The sequence below is a fragment of the Fusarium falciforme genome, chromosome 10, assembly GCF_026873545.1.
Source record: "Fusarium falciforme chromosome 10, complete sequence".
In the NCBI taxonomy this organism is placed as follows: Eukaryota; Fungi; Ascomycota; class Sordariomycetes; order Hypocreales; family Nectriaceae; genus Fusarium; species Fusarium falciforme.
In genome coordinates, this window is record NC_070553.1 from 96,433 (window position 1) to 114,086 (window position 17,654).

A 17,654-nucleotide genomic window follows, 5' to 3' on the forward strand; every position below is an offset into this window, starting at 1 on the left:
TAATCTTAAAGCTTAATATATAGCTATAGACTTTAATACCTATTAAGGAAGGAGCTAAGCTCTTAACCTCTTAGGTTTTAAAGACCCTAAAGATTATACTTAAGGCTAGATCTTAATTTGAATACCTTAAGAGATAAATTAAAAGATATAAAAGTAATTTACTAAAGTTAATTCTTAAAGCTCTAAAGTCTTTTTAAGGAAATTAAGGCTATTATATATAAAGTTATTTTATTAATAGCTAAGATTAAAGACCTTTAAGAGGTAATAAGATATTAACCTAGCGCTAAAGGGTAAAAAAGAGGTAATAATAATAAAAGAAAAAAGATATATAATTAATTAAATAAAGATTAATATATAAATAATAGCTAAATTATTATAAAGTAATAATTAAAAAAGGTTAATATAACTAAGTATTTAATATTATAATATTTATAATAAGCCTAGCTATAATATAAGGACCTATTAGGTGATAATTAAGATATCTAGGGAAGAATATAATAAATAATTTTAATTAATTAGATAATTTATAGTATTTTAATTATAATTTTAATTAGATAGGTTAAGAAAAGTAGCTAACTTACTTATATAGCTAACTTGTATATTATATATATTATAATACTTTAATTCTTATTTTAAGTAATATAAAGTTATAAAATAATAATATGCTTAATAAGTAAATATCTTAAATATCCTAAGTTTTAAGATTTAAATTATTTATTATATTTTTTCTTATATATTATAATTATTACTTAATAAATTCTTATATTATAGCTAAGTTTTTTATAAATATTATAATATTTAATCCTTAATTATATTAATTTATTTTTATTATTACTTCTTAATAATTTAATTATTATTTATATATTAATATTTTCCTAGTAATTTAACTAAGTTATTTATTATATTTATATATTATATTTACTATTATTATATCTTAAAACTTTACTTAGAATTAAATTAATAAATTTTTTATTAAACGTTTATTTAAAACCTTATCTTATTTATTAAGAAACTTATAAATTAAACTTTTTACTTATTAACTTTTTATTTAAACCCTTATTATAAAGTAAAAAAGCTCTTATAATTATATTTCTTATTATTATAAGGTAATAAAAAATATTAATTTTTTAATATATAAGGGGTAATTATATTTAATATAACTAGCGAGGTTATAGAGAATTTATTCTTAGAATTTAATAAACTCTTATATATTATTAATAAAAATACTTTATAATTAAAATAAGAAGTAATTAAAAGCTACTAAATAGACTCTCTAAAGGTCTAATAAAGGTTATGAGACTATAAGGAGCTTCTTTAGCTCTAATAGTCTTATTAGGCTAGTTTACTTTAGGTAGTTTAAGGTAGCTTTAAGGCTTAGCCTTAATAAGGTAAGTATATTAAGAGGGCATAAAAGTATAGTCCTATATTAAATTACTTTTAGGCTAGAGTTATTAAGAGAGAGAATATATTAGGTAATTTATATAAGAGTTATTATCTTATACTATATTATTACTATTAATAATAATCTATTATTATTAGAATAAAAAGTAAGTTAATTACTTTTATTATTACTAGCTAATAATATATTCTTAATAAGATATGGTTTATTAAGGCAAAATATTAAGCATAGAAGTATCTATAAAGTATATTTAATATTAACTCTTGCATTAAAAGGTATTAAGCATTATAGCTTAATTATATATAAAAGTATATTTCTCTTATTAGGTTACTTTAATTTACCTTTAGGTATATTATAAGGTTAAATTATTTTTTAATAATACTTAATTAAATATTTTTTTTATTTATAAGCTTATTTTAATATATTAAAGCATTTAATATTAAAAAATTAAAATATATAAAATATATAATATAATATATAAAATTAAGTAATATTTTTATTATATTTTTTATATTTAATAAATAATATATTTTTATAATTATTAAAAATTATACAATCATAAAATAGAAATAATTAATTAGCTATATATTAATTAAAATATTTAATATATTTAAAACTAATTTTATTATTAGTTTAATTATTTTAAGGTATTATAACTAATTACCTAAGAGATTATTTTTTAATATTAATTAATAAAATAATATTAATTTATATTAGTAATTAATAATTAAATTATTTAGGTTTTTAGTAATTATATTTATAAAAAAAAATATTTTAAGCTTTAAGTATTACTTAATAAAGTTTAAAGCTTGATATATATTAATTAATACTATATAATAGTTAATAGATAATTAATTAATTATATTCTTAATATAATATAAATAAGAAGGAAATCCTTATAAATCTAAATTAAAAATATAAGATATTAAAAACTTATTTTTATAAATTTAATAATAATATAATTTCTAAATAATATTATATTTAAGTTAAATACCTTTTTATTAATAACTAAGGGTTTTTTAAGAGATTATATATATATTTATAAAATATATTCAAAGATTTATATTTCCGTATTCTATACTAATAGTACTAACTAACAAAACGGAAGAAATAACAAAAGAGAACAGATATGGAAAAGTTAAGACATCGCCAACACAAAGAAGCGGGTGGATATCCAGACCTTCCTGGGCATGTCCATTAGCCACCGACGAAAAAACGAAGGCTAAGGGTGGACAGTCAGGTATAAACACTGCCGTAGCCCGCGTCATCGCGCCCATTTTACTTCTGCTTCTTGAAGGTCTCCCTCAGAACCCTCACTTCCAGACTTGCAGCCTTACCATCTCGGTTCAGGCTGAAAACGAAGTCATCGGCAGCAACATTCCCATAGTTGACACTGTCAACACCAGACCATTGCTCTGGGGCATCATCCAAGATGTGAAAATTGTTGCCTTTGGAAGTTGTCATAAAGAGTGCCCGATACGAAACGTGACCGGATTTTTTCCCATGAGAAGACGTCGACGTATGGAGATTGGTCACCTGGAGTCGTATGGCTTGCTGTTCTCCATCTTCCACCATGCCTTTTGCTACTTGTTGAATGTCGACGCCTCGACTGACCCAGCTTTTAACTAGAAGCCCTTTCTCGTCGGCCGTGATACTGATGGAGGAGTTTTCCTGCTTTGTGGTTGACGCGTATGTCCCGCAGAGGTTCTCACAGGCTTGGATGCCGCTGATTTTCTCGAGAGCAGGCAGGAGGGACGATGTCACCAATTCTGTGGCTACCTTTATGGCGGGGCTGCCGGTGATGCCAGCCGTCAAGATAGAAAATGTGATTTGGAAATCCGGAATAAGCACCAGCAACGAATTGTACCTGCCCAGCGAGCCAGACTTTGTGTACAAGTCAATGACACGTCCGTCGGTTATGTTGCTCCTCGTTCGGTGGATCTCCCAGGGACTTCCAACGGACAAGCTCAGTGACGCGGTGTGAGAAGTGGGCTTCATCCAGCGCCTGGTAAAGGCCGGAGACAGTTGCCGGTTCTGCAGAACTGCTTGGCCAAAACGAGCCAAATCCAGTGAGGGGGAATACAATCCTGCGGTTCTAGTTGCGGTGTCAGTGGAACCATCAGGATAGAGGAGTGCGAGAGAGGCTAAGAGTAAACTTACGGTGCTTCGTCGCCGGTATCTTGAAACCACGCACTATCGCCGTTGGGAATCACTGGGACATTGTGGGCCGTTGGCCGCTCCGTGCCCGTACCACTGAGACGCAGTGGCTTCACAACAGATGATTGTAGTAGATCGTGATACGATTTCCCGGAGAGGCGTTCAAGTACATAACCCAGAATGCGGTAGGCAGCGTTCGAGTAGACGCGTGTGCTATGGGTGGCGAAGATGGGATGTCTTTGAGTGAAGCCCTCGAAGTATTCTACCCGTGAAGTGTTAGGCTCGTGCGAAACAATTAGAGCAATGGTAAGAGTAGTTTTACCTTTTCGGTTGCAGGGCGGCAGAGTGGAGTTTCCCACACAATCAGGAACATCCTTTGACGGAAGCTTTGGCAGACCAGCCTCTTCCCTGGGGAAGTCTTGGCTCGCCAAGTCACCATTGCTAACTATCGGAAAGTCAGCTTCATTTCACTAGACTTCCGGCAACCAAGACGTAAGCCACTTACAGTCTCTCCCAATACCAGAAAGATGAGACGCCAAGGAACTAATGGTTACTTCATCCCAGTCCACAGAGTCAATTGCATCATTCGTACTCTTGGAATGCCCACGTAATTCGGGTATAAATCTGTGACTGGCTTGTCCCAATGTTCCCACCCGTAGTTGACCAAAAGCATGTAGGCAGTGAAGAGCTTCGAAATGCTACCAATTCGATACACCGTGTCTTGAGTAACATTAAGAGTGCTCCCAGCACTCTCGTTGAGGTTGGAAGACGAGTAATGGAAATCGAACAAGGGAGTGTTGCCGGCATCAGTGGACAAGACTGTGATGGATACTGAATCTTCACCGCTCATCGAACTGGCAAAACCATCATGATCCCGAAATGCCGTGTTCAAGGTGTCGGAAAGGTTGGCAAGAACGGGGTGCATGATTCCCACTGACCCTAGGTTGAGTGGAGGAGGGACCACGGGTCCGAGCAAAGAGAGGCTCATTCTGACGAAGCAGGTAAAAAATGTTTGTAGGTCCTTGAGAGAGATGAAAAGCCGTGAGTGATGAATGGTAAGTTTAATATCGATTCTCCTATAGATTTTTATATTTCATCTTCGGTCAAGCTAATCTGACGTATTCCCGCGTGGCTGGTCTCGCAGCATTCGGCCCGCCATAGCCAAGATCGCCAGAAGCGGTAATTAGGCGGTCCGATACTTGACGCCGAAGACAGCGGACGTTAGACGGTCGATGGAAAGCGGGAATTAAGTGGAGACGGGAATTAGGTGGTCTAGACAATTCGCCATGGCTCAATTCCACCCAGCCGGTGCCCTCAGGATCAAATGGTTTATACAACATTGGCCGTGTAAGATCGCAATTGAGAACACATCCAGGCTACGGTACGAGCAGTACATGGGGCATTATCCTTGAAATAATCATTGGACGTCGTTTTCAAACTCCCCACCATCAAATAGGTCCTTGCTAATCAAAACAAATGGGTATGGATGTAAAAACTCGTAAATGCGTTGCCCCAATCTCATGAACATATCCAGGTTATAATTGATCATGAATTGCCCAAATACGCTAATCCCTCTGGAAGCCACATTAAAGCAGGAGAACTCAATAACTCTAGTCGAGACGGCCCTGAAGCAACTCAATCTGGCCGTCAAGCTGCGCAAGCCGCCCAGCAGTATCTTGGTGGGAACTCGCCGCCGCCACGGCTTCTCGTAGGCTCTGCGCTGCATCGAGGTGGTTCCTAACATGTCGATTATCCGAAGGACCACCTCGATCATCATCCCCCCTTTGTTTTTGGTCTGCGCTGTGCTTGAGAAACGGAGAATGCAGACGAGGTGGCCCCTGACCCCGAAGGCACATCCAAAAACAGGTACCAGCACATATATTTCGTAGCATTTGAGGTGCGGCATCAATCAGAAAGTAAGATGTGCCGGAATTTCCTTGAATCATGGTCTGTTTTGCCCATTGGGCTATTTCAACAACGCCATGGGCTGCACGGAGAGTCTCGGACTCGATGCGTAGGGCAGCAATCTCCTCATCCAATGTGCTTTGTTCCCGAAGACCAAACTTGGCGACACAATCGTCTATTTGCAAGTAACAGTTGAGTTCCAGGCATCTGAGAGCCGCACGACGCAAATTAGTACGTGGATCTGATGCCCCGGACAAAGGGTTGGCTTTAACACCGGCCCGGATTTGTAGATGCGCTGGACAACCAGCCCGCCAGTTTTGAAGATCAGCATAGAGGCCGCCCAAGTCTTTAAGCTTGATCCCCAGACGTCTTGTAGAACCATTGCAAAGAGACTGGGCAATTTTGCGAGCAACCATTGCTAGGCTGAGCATAGTGTCGAGGTAGCCCTCTGTTTTGTTTAAAGATAAATCTTCGGCGATTTCGGCATCATCATCCCGGATCCGTGAACTGGTTTTGCGATTGAGAGTGTGGAAGGCGTCCAGGCCGTATACGTGCCAAAAAAGAAGCGTCCGGCGCTCGTTGGCCTTTGAAAACATCAGCCGTTCCGATGATGAAGCGACATGGTGACACTGGATTTCGGATTGCAGAGTCATCATGACGAGCGAGTCGTGTCCAAGGAAAAGCTTGGCGAGGTGTGATTGAAGCGGCTGCCCGTATGAGGCGTCGTACTCAAAGCCCACCATGAGTGCGAGGGCCTCCAGGTCATCTAGCCGGACTGACCCTCCATGATTCGGGCTGTTGTGAGTCTCAAAGATAGCGTCTTGAAACTGACGAGCAAGCCGCTGCTGAAGGTCCCAGTTATCCAAGTCTGTCGGAATAAAGGGCACTCCACGGCACGCCACAGCACTTGAAAGCGCACGGCTGCATCGACCAGAGCGGTAATCCTCCCAGAAAGAGTCCTCAAAAAGGATGGGCATCGAGCTGGCGGCAATATCAAAATACGCGCGCAACGCATTGTCAAACAGAGTTTGGTCGATACATTGTGCTTCTGATGAGAATGAATGCGGAGCGGTCTCGAGTCCATCGTCACGGCGCGGCTCATTGCCTGTTTCAGCATTGTTGGCACCCAGCGTTTGGCTGGTATCATTCAACATCAACATCTGATCAGCCCAGTCTGCCGAATCATACTGATCCGGAATAAATATTTGGTCGAGAAAGGAAGTGCTGTCTGAGCTAATCCCCAGAAGCTGATCCCAGATTTCGAAATTAACAGGTGGACTCTGATTGGAATGGCTTTCGCCTGTTGCTGGCCCTGTCAAGGAGGCTGCAGAGTGAATAAACGATGCTGGAGTGGGAGCTGCGTTATCGCCGTGCTGCGTTGAAGGCAAGAGTGGAGGCTGGGAAGTGGTGGGAGACGAGTTGATTACAGCGTCTTGAGACTCCCTGAAATCAAAATCATGTGGCCGCTTTCTTTTTTGAATGCGAGCGTCGTCGGAGTCATCAAGACGGCATGGGGCCTGGCGTAGCTCACAATGCGAGCAGCTTTGGTGGCCCTGGCTTACTCGAACTGCGCGGTCGCATTTGACCTTTCGCCGGAAACAGAAGTCGCACGACCCACGCTGAGTTCCTCTCTTGAGCTGCATTTCGATGTAATTCAGAACAGATAAGGCGGCGGGTGGCTAATTATCGATTATTCTGCAATATTCCCTGTCGGAAGCAAAGGGTGCGAGTAGAAAAGCTTATCGGTGGTTGAGCGGGACTTACGCGGGACTTAAGCGGTAATTACGCGGACAAACCACGGATATAATTAAGCGGTAGATTTCGCGATTCAGACGGACATGGCGTGGGTCTTGTAAACGGGACTTCATAGTGACCACCATGAAGCTATAAGGATAGATAAATGAACAAAAGAAATCATCATTTCAGAATTCCAGTTCAGAAACCCTCAAGCCCACACATTTAAGCTAGTATGAATTCCACCGACTCCAATCATGTTGCCCCTAACGGTGTTGGGGCAATCAACTTCGTCCCAATACTAGCTGCAAACGCTATCTTTCTAACCATTTTTTGCATACTCCTATTTCTACATTGTATTCTCGTCCTTCGTTTCTGGAGATATTATGGTTATGCCATCGGCATGATCGGGGGTTTGCTCCTGGAACTTATTGGCTACGCTGCCAAGGTCCAGCTTACCCATAACCAAAGCAACAAAAATGCGTACATCGGGTTTGTACTCACTGACTCATCTACCACAATCTGCCTGTTGGCTGACTTATTCTCAGCTTTATCATTGGGCTGACTCTTGGTCCCACCTTCCTGTCGTCTTCACTGTATCTTGGGATCAGCGCCTTGCAACGATACTTCAATGCCACTTGCTTCTCACCCGTCGGTCCTAAGCTCTTTTCCACCATTTTTATTCTTGGAGACTTCATGTGTCTTGCTTTCATTGGCGTGGGAGGTTCCTTGGCCGCCATCTATGCCGATCAACCCATCGGCGTGAACCTCATGATAGCTGGACTTGCTACGCAGGTTTTCTTCACCGCCATATTTTGCATTGTGCTATTCATTCTCTTCTGGAGTACCAGGGAAAGGGTAGCCACAGATCCTAAGCGGTGGTTTATGCTCGGTGAGTGGCATACATATAACCCAACCAAGCATGGAAAAATCAAAGGCATTGGCTGATTCAAATATTACATTGACAGACGCTGCTATTGCTTCAGCATGTCTTTTTCTCCGCTCGTGCTGGAGGGTTGCAGAATTGAGCGACGGATTTAATGGGTCCCTGGCATCAAAAGAAGGCATCTTTATTGCTCTAGACAGCATTCCAATTACCCTGATGTCGGTCATTCTCACCCTGCTTCACCCAGGGTACTGGTTTTCGGGTCAATTTGACGGTCAAAGAAAGATGGATTTGGAGCTTCTTTAATAGTCAAGCTACACAGTCCGTAGTTAGGGAGGTTCAAATATGCCAAAAAGGAGTTAATAGTGATACTATGATTGTGGAAAGTAAAATATCTGCCTTATATATAGCCCGACGGTTCAGGGAGTATGGGGGTACTCAAGTTGGCGAAGCACTTAAAGGCATCCAGAGTGGCAAGAGCCTTTAGAACCGAGACGGTAAACCTTTATATATGGTAGAAGCCGGTACTAGAAACCCGGTTATGGACGCAATCTGTTTTTCCAGTTGGCCACAGAAGAGCTGTAGCCAAAAGTGGGCGCGACGCTCATGGCAGAGGTCTCCGATGAGCATGTTGTCAAAGGTACATAATCTGCTTCCTTGTCCTCAACTGGTTTCCCTTCTCTTGATATATCCAGATGAACTCCATCTGCACCCGGAGGAGCAGTCTTCGCTTCACTCTTTGTCCTCGTCACTCCTTAGTATCCGCCCGAGATCTCTTCTCCGCTATGTTGTCTAAGACAGTCCTTGCCGTGGCCGCATGCGTCCTCGCCCCCGCCAACGCCATCTGGCCCGTCCCCCAGAACATTTGTAGCCTTGAAGAGGCTGAATTCGCCAGAAGGAATTGAGATAGTAAAGAAATTATTCTTAAACTGCGGGATAAGTATCCGGCCAGATGGGACTGAGGATTGCTTCATTGATATTAAGGATATTTGATCTAATCAAATTGACTTTACTGGTTGGGAGATTGCTCCAGAGATTGAGGTTAAGGAAGAAGCCGTCGTGGATATATTATGTGATAACGAGGAATTACTAGAAGCTAATGATGACGAGCTATTATGGATGATGAGATATTATGAGGAAGCTATTATAAGATTGAAGGAAAGACTCCGGGTAAGGGAATTAAGAGTCTGGGAAAGAAGGTAGACCTTAGTCGATGACTCTAAGAAGATAACTCGCAGAAATCTCGATCGTTAGAGGTCAGGGAAGTTATCTATGTAAAATGATATTATCTTATTATTTAAAATTATTATTATCTTTATTATTAGCCCAGAAGAACCCCGTTCCTTCCTGCCACTCTCGTTCCTTTCCTAATACCCAGTCTGTCTTCTTCCACCACTTGCCTTTCCCTTCAACCTTGCAGAAACACTGTTTTCCTTGCTTCAGGATATTATTAACATGCTTCCTACTTCGCATTCTAACCCAGCCACGATGAGAGCCCTCTTTTCCTAGGGAAATCCCTTCTTCTTGGTCCGGGGAGGAGGGCAGTCGATACTCGAGGCGGTAGGTCTGTCCGACCTCGAAGGGAGCGGCGGTCTCGAAGTCATCTGTGGCATCTGACTGGTCAGCCTAGGCCTCGGAATGCCCTCAACGCCAAGGAACACATATATGATATCCACAAAGCCGGATGCAGTCATCGTCACCGCCAAAAGATAGCAGTCGACGGCAAATTGAGGGGTGGTGCGGAAGGATGGAAGTTGAAACTGGCCACACGGCTAAATTGGGTGGTGGGCTGGTTCTGCAGCCCAGCCCCACTTGCTATGGCACGCTAAGGTGTCCGAGTTTGTTGAGATTGGACGATATTTTCGAGAGCTTTGAAGTCGAATGATGACAGTTGTGCCATTCCTAATTAGGTATAGCTCAAGGCTCTTAGCGCCGTTCCACTTGCCAAGCCCCCGAATTTGTCGACTTTCTACAGTAGACTATGTACAAATGCCTAACTGCCGTTATGACGATGCGGGATTCCATGAGCAAATCTTAAGCGCACAAGTGAAGATCTATATCATTGGAATGAGAAAGCATATAACATTCGAATAGTGCCTTATTCAATTTGCGTATTGTAAAATCGCACTCTCTGGAAGCTTCATCATGTTTTCGATATAGGGTAGTAGGATTGGTGCGGCGGTGGGGAGCATTAGATACTGGTAGGGTCTCTGCAAAATTATGGGCGCCTCTAACTGTGCCACTTCGAATCCACCCAATCCACCACCCAACTCCACGAGATCGTTTGGTGGATTCTAGTCGATTAGCCAATCCACTTGAATTTTGCCAGTGGAGTGAACGGTAGAATCCATGAGTGGATCCACTACGTGGATTGAGTGGAGTGGCTTTCAACCCTGGTATTAGTTAGTTCCTGCAGAATATTTCTAACCCTTGGGGGCTGTAGACCCCTTTGACCCTGGCCTTAGGGTCTGTGTGGGCCGATCGTGATCGGCAATGTGCGGGGAGAGACGAAGTGGTAGAATGCACGGCTGGTGGCTTGCGATCGACTGAACACGCAGAACCCTAAGTGGCCCGGCATTCACCGGGCTCACCTGTCTCCTGTCAGCCGGTGAATGCCGAACCAATTAGGCGCTGGCACCCATGCCCACACACAGCTACTCCCTTCCCCAGGTATGGTGATGATACAATACTAGTATGAGCTGAAAGGAAAAACTAGATGTCAGTAGGAAGGAAGTCGTGGACGTGCATGGCTGGTTGTCGGAGAGCTAAAGACGATCGTTTCTGAGATTTAGGGATCGGCAGTGATGAAGCTGGAGCTATTGATTTTCGGCTGCACAGCGGTCCTTTGTGATAACACCCGCATCGTTGGCCTACCCCATTCGAGGGACGGTTGCACTGTGGACGCAACTACATGTCTCGATATTCGCCACAATCGCGGCTCCTGCAAGTTCACGAGCCTATGTAGGTGGGTTTGTACCTGTGGAGTTTCTTCAAAAGCGCAGTTTTCCTCTGTGCCTCCAGCTCCCATTCTATTATATATATTTCAAGAAGAGATCTTATGTTTTTTAATTTTCTTGCGAATCTTTTATTAGTCTTCGGGGCGTCGATGGCAAGACTAGGAGAGAAGAGAGGGCGACCCTCCTCCTGTTGCGGAGGCTCTCGTGCATTGCTACCCATGTCCCAGTTATTTCACTCCCCAAAATGATGAATCGAGATGGGCCTGTTATGTCAAAGCTGGTGTCTTGGATGTTGGTCGGGCTGGTCCCCGGCATGACAATAAAGAGTACGGAGGCAGGGCCCAAAAGCTGTTGCGCAAGTTGATCAACGCCACATCGTATGACCCTTGTCAGGTACTTGCCGTGACAACAAGCTTCATTCTCTTACGGGGGGCCTCCAGCTATTGCTCCTGTAGCTTCAGGGGTCGCAAGGCAAGCTTGTCTTCTAGCTGCTCACTAGGATTGGCGATTGCCCCCTAGCGTTTAGTGGTACCAAATTAGATCGAAGTATTCCTGTATTTGTCTCATTTGTGGCGCTATTGTTGCTTTTGGGCCCTGCCTCCGTTGTTGAGCTGGGTTCCCCAGATAACCAACCACGACGTTCCAACCCCGGGCAACCCATGTCTACTCCGTCGGATAACCGTAATTATTGACCGCCGCCTCGGCCGCCGAAGAGGGCCTCAACAGCAAATGTGACAAGGCGAAAATGGTTCGGACCGATGGATCGCCAATATGATTGAAAAAAAAAAAGAAAAGACCGACTTAGATGTGAATGTTATTCGTCCGGCCCTACGGCAGATGCAATAGTATCGCTAGCCGAATGCGCTAAATGGCAAGATTGGTTGGGCCGGTAGCGGCTTTTCTGAGTGTTATCCTGAGACAGGCGTTAACCTACATAGTCACCTCAGCGGTGAGGCATATCTTGGCAAAATGAATTGTAACACGCTCGGTGTGGTGCACCCAAACGAGCAAGTAGACCAAGATACCAGAGAATCTTGCTTGTTGGACAATGTCTCGAGGAACCGAGCAACTCAGAGGCGCCTCCCAGACTCGAGCCGGCAAGCAGTGGTAAGGGGCATCCATTTGGTGAACTGACCACACCGGAACTCAGATAGCCATCGATTTGAAGATAAATAGGCCTTCCGCCTGCGGTATCCATCTCTGTTTCCATCACATCAACAACACCATCACTCAATCATTCTCTCATCCAACCAACCGGCAAGCCTTTCAAAATTCTTTTCGCGGTCCCCTTAGCCACAGTCAAAATGCACGCCATCAAGACCATCGCTCTAGCCTTTGCCGCCTTCGCTGCCTCTGCGGCAGCTGCCCCTACCAAGACCACTGGCTCCAAGAGCCCTACCGTTCAGCAGGCCGTCGCTCAGTGCTCTGGAAACAACAACGGCCGAAACCAGATTTCTTGCTGCAACTCTGCCTCCAAGCAAGCCCAGAAGGGCGCCGGCCTCGTCGGTAACCTCGTTGGCAACGTCGACATTCTCGGCGGCAACTGCTCGCCGCTCTCCATCCCAGTCGCGGTTCTTGGGGGCGCCGCCTCGGTTCCCATCACCGAGTTCTGCAACCAGAACCAGCAGGCCGCCTGCTGTTCCGGCGACCAGAACGTAAGGACTCCTCATATTCATCATGTATTCAACCGCTAATCTTTACACAGGGCCTCATCAACGTCGACGTTTCTTGCATTCCCATTATTATCTAAGCACATCCTGACCAGAGGTGATATCATTCGGACTGACTGGATGCCTTGATATTGCCGTGCAGCGGCTGGCTTCCAGTTACAGATAGTGCGTTGCGCTCTAGGGCGGGAATGGAAAGCATTTACCTTCTTTGAGGGTCCGGGCTACTAGAATGTGGCATTGGGGCCATTAGATGTTTAATACTCAGTCTTAGGCGGCCGTCGGAGCCGTACGCGCCGAAGGCCGCAATTTGCCTGCGGGGTTGATTTGAACTCAGATCTATCACAAACACAAAAGAACAAACACTCTCCTTGACATAAGCTTGGGAAAGAGACTCCGGTCCTTGCGCCAATGCCCTTTGCATCTGTTCAGACGCCGCTCACCGGCTGCGGTTGAGCGGCCATCTTCGGTCCATGCTCACTTTTCTACGCCAAAGGCAACTAATAGCCACCTACAATATAGCCACAAATATGTGGCTATTAAACTGGGATGAATCAAGTCTGTTTCTGTGGGAAGCTATAAAGCTCCTCCCCACTGTGAGCCCACGATCATTGAAGCACACCGACAAGCAGCGCATGTTTGCAGACTCCACTGGCTTGGCTTCTATGGCCGCGGCCACTGCTCTAAATGTCGGACAGGGCGCCTACCATGCCTTGCGCCTCCTTGAACTCGGCTGCGGTGGTATTATCGGTCTGCTGATGGAGATGCGCGGAGATATCTCTGATCTTAAGCAGTAGCACCCCGATATGGCAGTCGAATTCACATCCCTTCGAGACGAGCTGCGTACGCCAGTTGACAGAACAACTTCTCCAATTTCTACGGATAACACGCCTTCCTGGGAATCACAAGCGAAACGGCATCGGGAAGCGGACTTGAAATTTAGCGAGCTCATTAATCAGGTAGCATGCAGCAAATAGTTAACGAGGCTCTGTAACTCTTGCACTCCATTCGACGATACCGAGAAGTCGAAGGGCCGGCTTGAGCCGACGGATGACACTTCTAAATAAGAGACCACCAACCCGTGCGTCCCATGGTTCGCCTGCTGCCTTGTTTGGGTATGGGGCTCTGCTGAGGGGTTAGTACGTTCCCGACCATAACCCATTACCGCCAATTCTGGCCATATCCGTTCAAATCGGATATTCTCTATTTAACCCTTTTGCTATCACACCTTGCCCACCATGGCCGAGGTTATCGGGGTCACCGCTGCCATCTTCCAGCTAGTCTCGACTTGCAATACCATTTCAAAGCGAATTGGCGAGATCAAAGAGGCTCCCAGAATGCTGTTGCACTACCAAGAACGCCTCCACGATATCCGTCGCCTCGTGGAGCAGATCAACGAAAATTCCTATAGCAGATAAGTCCAGGATCTCATTGGGCAAAGATTCGCAGCTGCAACAGCAGCCTCCGTGGCGCAAGTACTGTTTGAGCATCACACCCAGTCCTTGCTAAACGGCGCGCAGGGTCGCCCAACATGACGGGTACACCATGCCCACGCATTGACAAGTCTTTATCCGCCACGGATCCGCGGACAGCAATATCGCGTGGGAGGAGACTGCCTGGGATAGTCTGACATTGTGTTGTCGGCGCTTGGCTTCGTGATAGCTTTGACCTAGTTTGAAACGCAGGGACATTCCACTTGAGAGACGTAAGGCTTGCAAAGATTAGTCCTAGATTTGTATTCTGAGACAACAGTTCTCTATGTAAGGAGCTCCTTCCGACGCGCGATATTCTCTGCATTCAGTTTTGTGTAGCCCTCGATCGAAACCGACTCTACCCCAGGCCCTCGGTGCTCCCCAGCTCTTCATTCAACCAAAGCTCAATCAGAGTCACGGTCCTCTGGTTCAACCCAGTGGTTGATCTTTACTTCCTCGCTGTTGAATTATGATAGTTTCAAGTAGAGATAGACTCTCCACACTACGTAATAGGCAAGTGGTCTAGTTCCTATTTGATACTCATTGTAACATCAAGGCGCTTTGACTGCCGCTACTGCCACTAAAGTAAGTCGGGTTGATTGTTAGGCCGAAATCCCTGAGGATCGCTTGCACGTCGTTACGCGCTTATTTCAATGCCTGCCGATCTCTTTGACCTTTTGCACCCATTCCCACATATAAGGAGTTCATTAAACCTCTATCCTCTATCGGAGGTTCACTTCAGTCTTCAGTCACTCATTTATCAAAACTTATTCGATCACCAAGACACGCCATGATTTGCCCTCGTAACTTGGTAGTTGCTCTTGCAACTACGTTCATCTCGCTTCCCTTTACACCTGCACATTCAGCAACCATCCCGGAGAATCCAAGCGGTCTCACCAGCGGTCTCGTATCAACTCATAGAGGGTCAACTCTTGATACTCTGGCAGAGAGGGCCGTTACACCAGCATACTTTAATCTCAAAGCACCTTCCCATGATTTGTTCCGTCATAAATCCCTCCACGACGAAACAGTCCAGCAGAGCTTCGCATTCGACCAGAAGAACCGCCGCCTCTTCGTCGCGCAGCGCCGCAATGGCACCCCAATCAAAAAAGGCGACCTCTGCATCACACAGCTGGACTTTTCCGGAAAATACCTCGGCCACATGTACCTGAACGGTTTTGGCCATGGCGTTGCGTTCGGCGCTCAGGCTGTCGGGAAAGATACCTACTTGTGGACTGAGGTCGACTCCAAATCGAATGGCTACGGCGAGCGACTCGCACGGTTTAAGTTCGTCAATGGCAAGACGCTGTCGAACAAATCCAGCGCTTTGACAAAATTCAAACCTATTCCAAAGTCCACGGCGATGATATGTGTGATCAATCCTGTCGACAACACATTAGTCGTTCGGTACACCCTCTCAGGTGCAAAGCGAATCGCGGTATATGACTTAATGAGCGCTACCAAAGGCGACTTCTCCAAGCCTGTCGTCGACTTCAAGATTCCAACCTGGAAAGGCCGGTCGTCTGTGTTCCAGGGATACACGGCGTATGGCCAGTACATGTATGTCCTCACCGGCACGGCCTACGATGTCAACGGCGGCGTTGTCGATTCGGAGGTGACGAGCATCAATCTGAAGACGGGTAAGGTTCACCAAGGTCCTACATGGACTAAAGCGGGACAGTCGTTGAGCTTCCGCGAGCCAGAGGGAATGGGAGTCTATACGACTGCAGCTGGGGAACCCAGACTATTCTTGGGTTTCGCGTCTGGCAAGGCTGGTGACCGTCGCTGCAACATCTTTTATAAGAGCGAGCTGGTTCAGAAGTGAGCAGCAGGGTAGAGCTGTCTCAACGCGCTTTCCACTGTAGTTTGCACTTGACTTCCTTTACTTCACTGTATAGTAGCTTCTTAAATCCTATTACATGTACTGATAAGACGATCCTCACCCTTTGCGCTGAGGCTATTCGCTCCTACGGGTCAAATTCCGTTTGTTCATATCAACGCTGCTGTGTAGTCTAACCCAATGCACATTGTCTTTCTTAACACTTGATATATGGCAGACTCGCGGTGTCGCGTATTTGCATTGCCCTCAGGTCTAAACTTTCAAATTCGTTGCTCCACCTCTTATAATCCACTCGCAAACTATATAGCTGTTCAAGAATGATAATGTCGACATGGCAATTCCCAATATCTCAATGTCACTTCTACAAAGGACCCACGTACCCATATCCACGCTCCTTGCTCTGTTCAACAACCAGAGACCCCTTAGACCTTGAGGTGAATGTACCTAAACTTGCTCTTGTGGACCTTGCGTGTCCCATAAGCCCTGTAGTTGTTCCAGTTGTACTCCTCAACTGTGACCATATCGCCATCAACAGCAGAAACCCAAGCAACATGTCCCTTCTGCCCAGCATCCGTCTGAGCAATACACCCCGGCACGGGCTTATTATCAACCCTCACACCACTCGCCCTGGCAGCCTCATCCCACTGATTCCCATTTCCCCACGCCTTCCCCTTGTACTTGTTGTGGAACTTGATGCCCAGGCGCTCATTCACGCGCCATGCCACGAAGCTGGTGCATTGGCACTTGAAGTAGAGCCACTTGTCCGCTGGGCCGCAGCTGTTCTTGTAGGGATAGTCGTTGACTCTAGAACCTGGGATTTTGTTGTTCTTGGGAGGTTTGGGGACGTTGGTGCATTTACCCTTGACGTAGCCGTCCTTTCCGGTCTTGACGTATTTATCGGCAACGTAGCAGCCGTCAGAGGTCTTATCCCAGACGGAATTTCCCTCGATGTTGTCACCCTCAGTCTGGCAGGTGATAGTGACATCCTGGCCTTTTTTGTAGGATTTCTTAATGGCGAAGGCCGGGCCTGGGCCGGAGCGGCAGTTGAGGTTGTCGCTGGTCACGGGATAGGAGTGAACTCCAGTAGAAATGAATGCAAGCGCATAGGCGCAGAAAGTTGTCAACTTCATTTTTGGAGGTATTTAAGAAGTTATCTTGACTGCTGGTGATATTGAACATGAAAGAGAACTTGACGGTTGCTTCACTTTTATAGAAATTGGAACCAACACCTATCACCCCTTCAGCTGAGGGAGAGCATAACGACAAACGACTGACGATCGAAATCAAAATGAAGACGGACAGATTGAAAAGCCTCAGTCTGTCAGACGGAGGAATTCATTGTTCCATTTGATTAACGGTCATCGGAACTTTTCTGGCAGCCTGCATATTAAGATTGAAGAACCTTCTCGAAAGGGTTCCGGAATAGAACGGCATCCCCGGTATTCCCCCAATCGACAGTGCTCTGGGCCTCAGAAACGGCCCTTGCTACTCTATATTAGCTCTTCATTCAGCTCCCACGGACGTATCTCAAAATGGTATCGGACCACTTTCCTCTTTAGTTGTTTCACCGCGGAGGATCATCGCGGCATTTCATTCCAGTTCATGAAACTAAAAACAGGGGTCATGATCGTCTGCAT

The 17,654-nt window shown here is 44.9% G+C and overlaps 3 protein-coding genes across 3 annotated transcripts; 1 reads left to right on the plus strand and 2 right to left on the minus strand.

Moving 5' to 3' along the window:
- Nucleotides 1-2,677: 2,677 nt before the first annotated feature.
- NCS54_01199100 (Hypothetical protein) lies at nucleotides 2,678-4,481 on the minus strand (the record flags this gene model as incomplete). Its single annotated transcript, XM_053157244.1, has 5 exons — nucleotides 2,678-3,494; nucleotides 3,560-3,818; nucleotides 3,879-3,997; nucleotides 4,062-4,099; nucleotides 4,149-4,481. The coding sequence occupies 5 exons, from the start codon at nucleotides 4,479-4,481 to the stop codon at nucleotides 2,678-2,680; spliced, it is 1,566 nt and encodes a 521-aa protein (XP_053013219.1).
- Nucleotides 4,482-12,258: 7,777 nt separating this feature from the next.
- NCS54_01199200 (Hydrophobin) lies at nucleotides 12,259-12,788 on the plus strand (the record flags this gene model as incomplete). The annotated part of the gene is made up of 2 exons (XM_053157245.1): nucleotides 12,259-12,693; nucleotides 12,744-12,788. The coding sequence occupies exons 1-2, from the start codon at nucleotides 12,343-12,345 to the stop codon at nucleotides 12,786-12,788; spliced, it is 396 nt and encodes a 131-aa protein (XP_053013220.1). The 5' UTR covers nucleotides 12,259-12,342.
- Nucleotides 12,789-16,439: 3,651 nt separating this feature from the next.
- On the minus strand, nucleotides 16,440-17,147 carry NCS54_01199300 (Peptidase C51 domain-containing protein; the record flags this gene model as incomplete). The annotated part of the gene is made up of 1 exon (XM_053157246.1): nucleotides 16,440-17,147. The coding sequence occupies one exon, from the start codon at nucleotides 17,145-17,147 to the stop codon at nucleotides 16,440-16,442; it is 708 nt and encodes a 235-aa protein (XP_053013221.1).
- Between the last annotated feature and the right edge of the window lie 507 nt (nucleotides 17,148-17,654).